This window comes from Citrus sinensis, chromosome 2 (assembly GCF_022201045.2).
Source record: "Citrus sinensis cultivar Valencia sweet orange chromosome 2, DVS_A1.0, whole genome shotgun sequence".
Taxonomy (NCBI): Eukaryota; Viridiplantae; Streptophyta; class Magnoliopsida; order Sapindales; family Rutaceae; genus Citrus; species Citrus sinensis.
Genome location: NC_068557.1, coordinates 23,923,968 through 23,936,285, shown reverse-complemented (window position 1 = coordinate 23,936,285; position 12,318 = coordinate 23,923,968). Strand labels below are relative to the sequence as shown.

The 12,318-nt window shown below is 33.0% G+C and overlaps 1 protein-coding gene and 1 non-coding gene across 4 annotated transcripts; both read right to left on the bottom strand.

The window, feature by feature from the left end:
* Nucleotides 1-272: 272 nt before the first annotated feature.
* On the bottom strand, nucleotides 273-345 carry TRNAT-UGU (transfer RNA threonine (anticodon UGU)). The gene has a single exon. It is a non-coding gene; the product is annotated as a tRNA-Thr (tRNA).
* Nucleotides 346-1,926: 1,581 nt separating this feature from the next.
* On the bottom strand, nucleotides 1,927-10,383 carry LOC102628881 (protein VAC14 homolog). Of its 3 annotated transcripts, none has more exons than XM_015527359.3 (20): nucleotides 9,932-10,383; nucleotides 9,730-9,843; nucleotides 9,571-9,636; nucleotides 7,739-7,828; nucleotides 7,535-7,654; nucleotides 7,420-7,451; nucleotides 7,151-7,293; nucleotides 6,941-7,035; nucleotides 6,588-6,674; nucleotides 6,327-6,434; nucleotides 6,134-6,225; nucleotides 5,856-5,937; nucleotides 5,547-5,612; nucleotides 4,370-4,485; nucleotides 4,126-4,246; nucleotides 3,705-3,866; nucleotides 3,400-3,528; nucleotides 3,155-3,223; nucleotides 2,757-3,053; nucleotides 1,927-2,321 (listed from the first exon to the last, which is right to left on the bottom strand). In XM_015527359.3, the coding sequence occupies exons 1-20, from the start codon at nucleotides 10,019-10,021 to the stop codon at nucleotides 2,205-2,207; spliced, it is 2,196 nt and encodes a 731-aa protein (XP_015382845.1). In that variant the 5' UTR covers nucleotides 10,022-10,383; the 3' UTR covers nucleotides 1,927-2,204. The 3 variants fall into 3 exon arrangements, with proteins under 3 accessions (XP_015382845.1, XP_015382846.1, XP_006469247.1); XM_015527360.3 differs by having other exon boundaries at nucleotides 7,420-7,448; nucleotides 9,932-10,382; XM_006469184.4 differs by having other exon boundaries at nucleotides 1,927-2,306; nucleotides 9,932-10,380.
* Between the last annotated feature and the right edge of the window lie 1,935 nt (nucleotides 10,384-12,318).

Sequence of the window (12,318 nt, the reverse complement as noted above, 5' to 3'; positions counted from 1 at the left end):
CCGCTGAAGTATTGTACTACAAAGAATACTAAGATGATTTGTATCAAATTCCAGACCCCTTTTTGTATTGTATACGCATATAGAAATATAAATCAAAAGAGGGTTCCTTTTCTTGATTTATTCTGCCGAAATCGAACTTCCTCCCACTTTTATTCATAATTGGAAGCTCCTACAACATACTGGATCGATGATCCTTGGAAGAAGCCTTTTCAATGTTCTTTTCTTTCAAAAAGACATTATCAATCATGTAAAAAATCAAACAAATAGAGAAAAGCCGGCTATCGGAATCGAACCGATGACCATCGCATTACAAATGCGATGCTCTAACCTCTGAGCTAAGCGGGCTTAAATAAGAGAAATTGTACATGCGTAGGGATCCTAGGATCTTATCTATTAACCTTTTATTCTTAGCTATTCATAAAGAATAAAATAGAGAATCGAATTTCAAATAAATGTTGAATACTATAGATATAGAACATAACGATTAATCTAACAATTACGAGAATCTAGTGATGATATATATTAGCGAATTTGGATTTTTTTATCAATTCTATATTGATCAACAATAAATATCTTACTCTTAATTAGATAATAAAATACGATTTGATTTATTTATTATTTTTTTTTTTTCATTTTTGAATTCAAGACATTTAAAATTATTTTTTTGTTTCTAACCTAAGATTATTAATATATTCTATATTATAGAATATACATAATATTCGATTATTATTCTATATTCTATATATATTTAGTTAGTCTAAATCGAATATTATATTCGATTCTTATTATCCATTTTCGAAATTCTAAATTTGCTCTATTCTAATTCGAAATAATTAGGCTTTAGACTAAATAATTAGAATTATCTTCGAATTCTAATTTAATTGACTGAGTAGTTATAGCTATTCTATTGATTAGGTCTAGCTATTATATTCTAAATGATTAATAAAAATGATTTATTTTTATTTAATAAATTGAAATTGGAATTTGAGTTATTTTTGGTTATGTTATATAGGGTAAATAATCGCAAAAATCCAAACATTTATCTATCGAACTATAGGGTAAATCAACTGTCAATCCTCCGATACGAAAATAATTATGCATCATTCTTATACCAGTGGCAACTTCAAATAGATCATATACTAATTCTCTTCTTTTGAAAATAATTTTATCCTATAGTTTGTTATTGTAATGTCTTTTACCTGTGATCAAGTTGGGCAACTAGCAACTTGCATTTTCTGTAAGTTTATCTATCCATTATTTCATCAATAATGATAAAACCACAAATAGTTTTATATAAACTAGTGTACACAAAACTGATGTAGCATGAAGAGATTAATTGAAATGTAACAATTATTTTATTACCCACGTTTGATTTCACTACCATAGACGTGAATCAATTGGCATATACTCAAATCCATCGACGAACAATAAACCCATTGAATGTATATCATCACATAACATCACAAGTCTCTTCATCCTTTTTATATGACGGAATCAATTCATCACTGCAAAATATTGTGAAATGTCTGATTTCCGACGAGAGTATGTGAATTTGGTTAGAAATGATCACAACAGCATAACGTTCAACTTCTGGCCATGCACCAATCTCCAGCCGGCCGGTGATCAACTTGTCCCACATAATCAATTTCAACCATATGCACACTCTGGACTAGTGGGAACAATAGGCAAACAAGACTCGCGAGAGCCACATTATTGAGTGCAGGCACATGCAAACCACAGAGAGAGCAAAACAAACAACTCTGCTCAAATAATACAATGAACACAACAATACTGTGGTTGAAACATAAGCAAATCAATAAATAAAAGATGCATAATTTTTCCAAGGTCAATGTGTACATGAATTAGTTGACTCCTTATTTTTATATAATTGCTGTAACAGATTTAACAGTAAAAAGAAAAAGGAAATTAAAAGAACAAACTGCATTTCTAAATTATATATATCTCTAGCCCATATGGTTCCCAATAAAAAATAACACAACCACATGGGCAAGTCCCTAGTACATCAGGAAAAAAAGAATAGCTCAAGGGGAACCCCCCGAGCATCACCTTAATTCAAAACCCATTTTTCACCATCCCAGCCTCCAGATGATCCACAAAAACAATCTACTAAAAATATACAATTTTACAATTTATACCAGATCTCATTTGTTGCTAACACTTGATGAGATCAGCAGCAACACTAATTAAAGTTGTAACTGCCCCGGAGCTTTCCTTGATGATCTTGATGATGGCCTACTTATGTCCGATGGAGGAGGTCGATGTTGCTCTTGGGGTCTTTGCACCTCCTGCACATCCAGCAACTGATGTTGTAATCCGAAGGTTATTGGTGGACAATGAGCAATGTAGATTAAAAGTTGAAACATCAGTAGACAACTTATGGAAAAACTAGTAGAATTTAATATTATATGAACAGGATACAGACTTCTCCACTTCATCAATGCATCCCAAAAAAGATTAGATTACAATTAAGGCATACCAATTTTCATCTCTTCTTACTAATGATGCCTTGGTTCCAGTCCCTATGCCTCGTGTTCTTCTAAGTTTTTGAAAAAAAATTCACAAAATCTCCAGCCAATTCATCAATATCTACAATTTCTTTATTTTTTTATTCATTTATTTTGGGGTGGGTGGTGAAAAGGGCAGGACTAGCAAGCAACTGAAGAACGAACAATAAATGAAGCAGAGGACAAAGCTCAACAGAAATAGAAATAACATGAACAAGGAGATCCATTAACCTTTGATGATGAAGTCGAACTACTCCGCAACTGAGCTTGAGCTTTTCCATGTATCCGATGCTGGTGCTGCATCTGCTCAAACTGTTGCAGCCTCGAAGCAAAGTTAATCCCACCGTGTGAACTGCCCACATCTGAATTTACATCTCCATCTTCACTGAATTGAGATCCACTTGGCATGCTATGTAGAATCTGAGAGTAAGGGTTCCCAGAAGACGTTCGCTTAATTTGTTCTCCATTGAAAGAGAATGAAGGTACCGTCTTCAAACGGGTCCGCAATATCTTAAAGGCTGCACTTTGCTGCATCAATGTGTCACGTGAAAGATTAAACATGAAACTATGTAATTCTAGCAAAAATACACAGAATAATTGCGCTGAATTTTTAAATAAAGCATGGATACCTGGGGAAGTAGCATCAGAAGACCATACAAGGCTTTTAGTAACCATGTATACCTTCCTGGTTCAAGAAGCTGCAAATGACAAATTGCTCAGCGACTCCAAATATGTATTAAATCTTAGACAAACAGAAATATTTCCCAAGTCAAGGCTTCATTATACAACGGTTTTCCAATATAGTAGGTATCAAGAAACCAGTAAGACCAAATAGTAAGGCAAATAAGTAGTCTTCAGTCCTCAGCTTAAGCACCTGCAATCTAAGGTAAGCGAAGATTGGAGTTTCCAGCAATCGAATCAATTTATCCAGCTGGACCAAAAATTTGACATTAATATCTTCCTCCACCAGAGACTGAATCACAGCACTTGCATGATGGTATGTCTGTCAAACAAGAAATCAGTGTGATAAAAAACATTCCATAAAATGACCATGAAATGTGGAGGTGGTTTGCTTAGAGGAAAATAGTAAAAAACATTCATAAAATGATCATGAAAAGTGGAGGTGGTTTGCTTAGAGGAAAATAGTAACAAAACTACAAATAGACAGCTATATCTTACCTGAGCTAATAAGCAAAGACTTATGATTGCCATGGGTGAGTGACACCATGAAGCGTACAGGGAAACAAATAAGTCTTTTCCAGCGGGGTTAACCAGTGATTTTTTTAAAAGATCCCGTAACTCAGATAATTCGGAGGAAGTAAGTAAAATCAAATTCAAAGCCTGAAAAAGAATAAAAAAAGATTCGGCTATAGTTAAAAAGATGAATAAAAAATTACTTAAGCAAAGGAATGAACGAAAAATCAACATTTTGAAACTGTTTCAATGAATATTTTGCCTATTCTACATCTCAGTTATCTCACAAGCCATAAGCACACACTCAGACTTTCTATGTCTACCAAACACAATCATGCCCGAGTGATCATAGTTTCATGGCTCAATACTAAACTACTGCTTTGTTTGTTCTGAAATTAAGGACAACCTGGACCATGGTACATGCAAAATCCAGATCTGCTTCTCCCTCAAGAATTGTTGAGAGTTCCCGATAGACCCTTTCAGCATCTAAAAGTACACAAAGTCGGCGGATTATCAAAGCACCACGCCTAAGGAAACAAGAGCATAGTTTGCAAAAGAAAGTAAAGTTACAATAAATTGAGAGAGTCAGCAAGCATACTACTTGCCAGCTAACTTACAAGGCAAGAAACAGAAGAAAGAAAGAGACTCACTTCTCAAGAAGAGAATTATCAACTCGGAAATTATGGACAAGGAAAACAACAAGCTGGCGGAAGTGCTGCAGATCTTTTGCAATACATGCATGAACCTCAAGAACCAAAAGTACTACCTGAGGGAAAAGCAAATTCCATACTTAGATGCAAAAAACAAGCAGAAACTATGGAATCAGTATTTCACAGCCATGTAAAAACAGAAAAAGCACTGTTAAGCATTAAAAGAAAGTATGAAATTCAAGCCAGTAGCAAAGTCAGAGCAGAAAATTCTTGTATCCATAGTAAAAGAAATAACAACGAAATTTCACCAAATGATATTTTTGGGAATCAAATTTAAGACATTGTCATATTCAAAGAAAATTTTGACCATTCCACGTATACTACTTCAGATTGTAGTCAGAGCGCAAGATATTTGTCGCACCTCAGATAAAAAGGACGGCATTGCATACATGAAACAACATTCATGTACCAACCAAGAAGAAGTCAATTTCGAAAGAAAAAAAGTCCAAAGAGATACCCCATTCAAAAACAAATGACCAAGGAAATATTACCCAGTTTAACACAACTATCAATCATTGAACCATTCGAATCTCATTTATACCTTTCATATTTATGCCGTCTGAACTAAAATATGTCAGCATGCAAGAGACAGCTAGCTACCCTATGCCCAAAAAGTAGATTGGGATCTGTTCGAAGGAAACTGCACAATTATTGACCAACCACAACTAAAGCCAATGGTCAGACCTCTTACCGTTAACATTTTTCAACTTTTACCGGGGAGGCGGACTCTCAAAAACATTCTCAATGATCTACAGTACTCTTAGATTCTCTTGAGATAGTGCAAGAAATTAAACAACAGTTTCAATTTTTCTGTTCGTTTTTTCCCCTATTTCTTCAATAATAGCTTTATGTTTCTGTTATAGCCCAGTGCCCAGACATTCATCTAATCATAACTTAAACCAAAATACTGCTGGTATTCTACCCTAACAGTAGAGACCAATAGATGGGTTGTTAATACAGCACAATGAGATGAAAGAAGACTAAATACAACAGTTATCACATACATATAAAAGAACCATGCTCCATATTAATAACTGCCAAACAAAAAACTTAATAATAATGAAATAAAATTAGAGAAATGAAGCTGAAGGAAGTACTTCCAAAGGAACAAACGTACCTCATCAGAAGGATCAGACAGTGCTTTTAAAAGCGTATCAAAAATGTCATTCAGAAAATGTAAGACCTGTTTCAGAAAGAAATTGCAACTATGCGCGATCAATGCAATTAAGGCTAATACCCAGAAGGAAAAAAGAAAATAAAACGCAAAAAGTTGTGTTATGATAGCTGGATTGGGGTTTATGCGGACAAAAAAAAAGAATCAAGCCAAAAGGCCAGAAGAAAGTGTGTAAATGCAATATCAGCTAAACTAACAAGAAAAATATAAAAATTAAGCAGGGCTTATAAGTTCACCAATGGTTCTCATTACCTCAGTCCGATGCCGGTTTAAAAGGGTTGATATCCAGTGCAATGCTTCAATTCGCGTTGCCTCCCATTCACTAGATAGTTGCCTGACCAGTTAAAAGTATCAGCAATCACCAACTAATCATTTGTAGTTGAACGTCATAACTAACTCAAACAAGAGATCCTTGTAAGCACTTTTTCCAGCGCTCTTCAAGTGCATGAAGTGCTATGTATACCCATAAAGGTGCAAACTACTATCAATATTTCAAACCTAGACCTTTTCGATGGTAACAAAAACTACACCTTGTTGCAATAGAAAGTATTGGTCCTACATCAAATCCGTCTGCTGGATCAGCTTTGATGGCACGAAGCTCTTCATTGGTCTCACGAGCAACCTAATTCACAAACAAAAGAGAAGAATAAAATCAATCCCAAGTGCTCAAAGAAACTTCAAACTGTTCTTCAAAATAAGAAATGGTCACGTAAATTGTCTTACCACTCTGATTTTTTCTTCCTTATCAGAAATGCAAGGCAGAATAGCTCCCAATATATCAGCATAGTAAGGAACTAGCTGGTCCCCTCCAAGTTTTACAAATTCATTTATCTGTTGAATCAAGAAATAGGAAACATTATCTATGTTAAATACAATTACAATTTAACATTGACTTGTCTAAAATTCAAGAACCAGCAGCCAATATTCAGTCTATTAATGTTAAAAAAGGGAAAAAGATTGGCAGAAAAGCAGCTTCAACTTTACCCAAGTGATGGCTGTCAACCGAGTAAACTCATCTGGAGAAGCTGCCCTCTGCACCAGTATTTCAGCCATGCGACCATAATCTACAGACTTCAAGAGTAGCACTGCTCGAGTCAGAAAATTACAAATGAACAAAAGAATTCATTTTCATGACAAAAAATACATCAGGCAGATGATGCAATCAACAGCTATTGTCCGATATAAATCGTAATGCAAAATACACAAATTCTAGGATCACAAAGCTGATACAGAAAAAGAAATAACACCAGCACAAGCTTTCCAAGGAGATAATCAAGCACCAGATACCACAGCCATGAATAGTAAAGTCACCAGTTTGAAGTTCTTAGAAGTCTTACTGGGGAGTTCTTAATCTCTTGAAGAAATTCCCATAGAGCTGAATCAGCTTGTTGACGAATTTCATGACTAGAATCACTTAACATGTTAAACAAACCTGAAATTTATCAAGACTTTCTGAGTTGAAGGTTATATAGCACAACAGAACAACACTTGAACAAAACAACAAAGGACGAAAGCTTTTCAATTTAAAGATAGTGAATATCAGTTACCATCAAGAAAATCAGGAAGAAAACCCAGCATGTCAATATCTGGAACACTGTCCAAAACAGTGATCCATCCTACCAAAAATTGCCGGACATAAGGATTTAACACATTCATGCGCTCTCTCAACAGGGGTATAAATTCTTCTATGCTGGGGGAAAAAACCACATACAACAAAGAGTTACAAAATAAAAGCAGATGAAAAATTCTTGTCCCAGTGTTTGCCTTTTGAAATATAAGAGATTCCAATCTGGAACTGGAATAGAAGATTGCGCACCTGAACTGATCACTTTCAGTGACAATGTCCTGTTTCACATAGTAAAATCAAAGAATTAGTCCAACAAAAAGGAATTCTTATCTTCAGATTATTATCAGAAAGAGAGAGTATTCACCTTTACAAGACGATCTAAAAGATGTGCAGCACTTTGTACATTGGCATCTGAATCAGCCGAAAGCTTACATAGTGCATCAAATATTTGATTAAAGAATATGATAAAATCTCCCCTTACAACCTGTGTAGCAGTAAAAGCTAACATATCAATCTCAGTACAGAGTATGAAGGAAAAAAAAAGTAAAATCAGCCAAACCAACCTTACCTTTGCAATGTTATATAGAGCTTCACAGGCATAATAACGAACTCTACTATCTTGGTCAGAAAAAGAATTAAGCACAGGTGGTACAATTTGCTGGAGGATTGTTTCAGAATAGAAAAATAAATCAGCATATAGAAGAAATTGTTCAACAATAATTTCAAACAAAAAAGAATACCATTTATGCATATTAAAGCCTAGAATGATAAGTGGTCAACCTAGTCCATGGATAACATGGTTCTAGAAGTTGATAGCACAACAATAATACCTCTTTCCCCTGTTTGAGGGATAAGATAATTCTTTTCCTGAAAAAATGAACATTTACTAATACACCATTATGTCAACTACGCGTGATTTGTCAACCAAACACCATCTACTCACTCATAATTCTTCTGATGAAGCATGCTGTCCTTAAACAACCCCAAAGAGAGAGACTGAACAGGAATTCTGTCCTTCTGCTCATTGTTCTGTGAAATAAGTCTTAAACTACCCACAGAAACCCAATCACAAACAAATAATTTTCAAAATGATGCTGAAGTTAAGTCTCCCCCGTACGAATACTGGTATGAATGATAGAATGTATGAGTGAGTACGAAGATTCAAAAGAAGTTTGAGAGATAGGGAAATTCAACCATTCGCTTCTCTAATCGAATTGTCAGACAATGTAGTTATTGATGCTTTCAAGAAGAGTACAATAGCTTGGGTTGGCCAACATGAGGATCTATTCAAGTAAATCTTATCTTGAGTGGTTCTTTGGCTAAATTCAAACCCTTTAAAACAATTTGAAAGCCTGCAATACCTTCTAAAATTAAAGTATTTGTTTGGACATTGGAACATGGAAGTAATAATATCAAGAATACTTTTCTTGAACTAATGGAACAGGCCAATACAAAAGGAATTCAAGTACAAATTGCAGAGCATTTTTCAAGAAAGGTATCAAGGACAAAACCATTTGTAAATGCACTGTTTCAACTCTATTTCGAGTGATTCAGCAGAAACAAAATAATTGCATAGTTCACAGGGGCAAAAAAAAAAAAACATTGTCTGATAGGTTGCAAGGTAGGGATCTTCCTTTGCCTTTTCTTTGGGCTTTGGTCTCTGAATAGTTCCAAGATACTTCTTTTTTCTTCATTCATCTAAATTAGGTGAGAGGCTGATTCAGCTATGTAGAGAGGTGGCTGAGTTTGCATTGTAAACCTCATTAGAAGATTTTTGCAAAAATGTTTTGGTTATTCCATGGGTTATTGTCATGATATTGTAGATAACACAACAAAGAGAGGAACATTTCATCCAAGAACCACTTATATGAAAAGAATGCCCAACTTAATTATTTGAAACGGTAATTCTTTTCCATAATATTTGAAAAGAGATCATTAGAAGTGGTACAGTACCTATAAATGTGATTGGCCATGGAAGATGCATCCTCGTCTAGCTACACATCTAAAACATACTAATGTACTAAAAAAGTCCTATAGCTAAGAAAAAGAAAAAGAAAATTAAACAATATGATACCAAAATCATCATGCCAATTGCCCAAACCAGTGTCACAAGGATAACAAATTTAAAACATAAGCCTAAAGGTATTCTCTGGTCAGCGAAAAAGCTTAAAATCTTTTGTGGGAATTACGTATAGACATGGATTTTAAGACAGTATAGAAAACACTTCAAGCCAACCTCAAGTAGTGCAGATTCTAAATGTCAAAGAGATAACTCAAAATGCTTGCCATAATAATGAACAATAACAGCGACTACAAAAACACTAGTGATTAAAAGAAACTTAATCAACCTACTTCCAAAACATTACAACAGACACAACTATCATTCCATCCATAGCTTACCTCGAGATGCTGAGCTGCTTCACTAGTCAACCCAACAGTAGCTGCCGCTAGCCCAATCAATCCTCCCTATAAATTAATTACACACAAAAAGAAATTATTTACAAACAAAATACTAGACAAAAATCCTCAGTTCTCAACAAAACTAAAACGATCAAAAACCTTTCGGTGATTGGCTTGGGGGGAGTAAGTGAACTCCGTGGTCAACAAATTGATCACCGCCGATATCTTTTCATGATCCCCCGCCGCAGCCAATTGCTTCACTATACCCTCAACCTACACAAGAACGAAAAAGAAAAAAAATCACAAATAAACAAAAACCAAGCACAAAACCCTAAAAAGACGACGAATTGGGGATACACACCTCGAGTGCGGCATTCTTACGCTTCTCATAGAGCTTATCGGCGAGATTACGCAGCACCGCTGATGGAATCACAGAAAGCGCGTCGGCCATGTAATTTAAAACCAAAACCAAAACCCTAGCAATTTCAATTCTTCAAATTCAAGCGATTGAACAAATCGATCATTTTCATCCTTGAAATGCGAACACACATCAATCTTTATATTGGTTCAAATTTTCTTAATTTGGAAATTTGAAAACTTTCAGATCTGGTGAAATTTGGAAATTCAAATCGAATCCGAATCGGTGGCTACTTATTTTATTTATTTTAATTGAAAAGAATATTTATGTATGACTTTTTTTTTCTTTTTTTTTTAGGGTTTGATGAGTCTTATTTTCCTTTGAGTTTCCAAACTGACGCAATTTTGGGGTGCTTTGTGTACGATCCAGTACTAGGAAAAGAGCGAACAGAGAGAGAGAGATGCAGGTTGGATGGGAAATTACTAAATACCCTTATTATTAATATTTATTATATTCATTGATTCGGATAATACATCTCACTGCCAGACCGCCACGTCATTGTAAGGTGTGGGAATTTTATTAGTTTTTTTTTGTATTTCAATTAAAAGTATTTTCTACAGAAATTGAAGTATTTTGTGAAAAAAAATACAAATTATTATTTAAGAGAAAGCTAAATAAAAGTTTGTTTATTTTCTATTTAATGTTAGTCTAACGAGAAAAGCACCCTTTAAAACGTTTCTCTTTAAAGTGATCTTGGCATTTCCTTTTACTAGGACATGTTTGTATATTTAAGCCAAATAAAGCAATATTAACTTAATTACGCTTTTACCGTATGAGTTAAGGATCGATTTAGGGTGCATCAAATATTTTTTATCTAAAAAAAAAAAAAACCAATTTGTCTTAAAGTATACGAAAACTAGCCAACCCATTTTTCAACTTTTTAACTTAGTATTCTTATGGGAAAAAAAATTTCCTATCAATTTTCCCTAATATGATATGATTTTTTTATTTAGTTTTTCTTATTTATTTTACCTTTTAAAATAATGTTTTTGTTTTAATATCTCTTTTAAAGGTAAGGGGTGGAAAAAATCTAAATTTATTTTTTAGTCTCTTACCTCTCCAAAATTTTAAACCTAGATGACTAATCAAATAAAGTTATTTAAAAACCATTTAACTACATTAGGACAATAAAATTATAGGGAAAAAAAACTCTTTTCACTCCCAGAGTTTGATGCAATAACTCATTTTATTTTTACTTTTTAAACAATAGCCCAAATTACCCTTCCGTTAATTTACCGTTAATTTACTATGCAAATTATTGAGGGCGAAATATAATTTTTCAATTAAGGATATACAAACTATTTTAAAATAAAACTCTCAACACAATTAAATAACATATGACTTTGTACATAAATTTAAAATTTAACTTACTGAATAAACAATAATAACACTAAATAATATTTAAAATAAATATTTAGGACAAAATAAAAAATAGATTTCATAAGCACTAGGTTGTTTTTCTTTTAATCCTTTAACTTGTTTTGACTTTAACACAATCAAAATATATAAATAAATAATCAATCAATACTATTATTTTACGAAAAGTAAATACAAACTTTTTCATTTACTTAAAAGAAAAAATACACTAAAGATATAAAAACACATATTTAAAATACTACATAATAATTTAATGAACACACACTCACACATATATAATTTTTTGCAAAAAGTCATATGTTAATGTGTGTGTATATGTGTAGTTTCATTTTAAAATAGTTTATATATCCTCAATTAGAAAACTCTACTTTGTCTTCAATGAATTAATTAGTAAACTAACGGTAAATTAATAGAAAGTTGTTTTGAGTTACTATTTGCAAAGTAAGAATGAAATGGGCTATTATTAAAAAATAAAGATTCAAATAAGCTATTGCATCAAATCTAAAAGTAAAAAAAAGGGTTTTTTTTTCCTAAAATTATATTTCTTATTCTGTTGCTTTTCTTTACCATTTGCCTTTGCATACCTATATATATATATATTATTGTTAGTTTATAAGTTAGTTTTAATTCTAATCAATTAAATCAACAATGATCACATGTGTGTAATTTCTTTGAATTTGATAGTTGTAATCTGCAATAATCGCTAGCACATTATTGTGCCGTGCTAAATTATAAAATGTTATAAAAGCTACTTCTCAATAATCATAAAAAAAATTTTTAAACATCCATAAAAACTTTAAAAATTTTCATCTGAAAATCAGTATTAATTATCAACAAAATAACGTTTTCCCTCTAAAAATTGAGGAGAAATAAAAATTATAACGACTATATTAAGTAATTTTACAAAAAAAATTCAATAATAAAATAAAACGGACAATACTTTTATTAGATAT

Excerpts from the sequence above, each read along its gene's own strand:
- LOC102628881 (XM_015527359.3), bottom strand. The coding sequence starts at position 10,021 with ATGGCCGACGCGCTTTCTGTGATTCCATCAGCGGTGCTGCGTAATCTC. Across the intron at positions 7,655-7,738 it reads CTCTATATAACATTGCAAAG|GTTGTAAGGGGAGATTTTAT; the intron begins GTAAGGTTGGTT and ends ACTGCTACACAG. Across the intron at positions 6,675-6,940 it reads AAGAGATTAAGAACTCCCCA|TCTGTAGATTATGGTCGCAT; the intron begins GTAAGACTTCTA and ends CTACTCTTGAAG.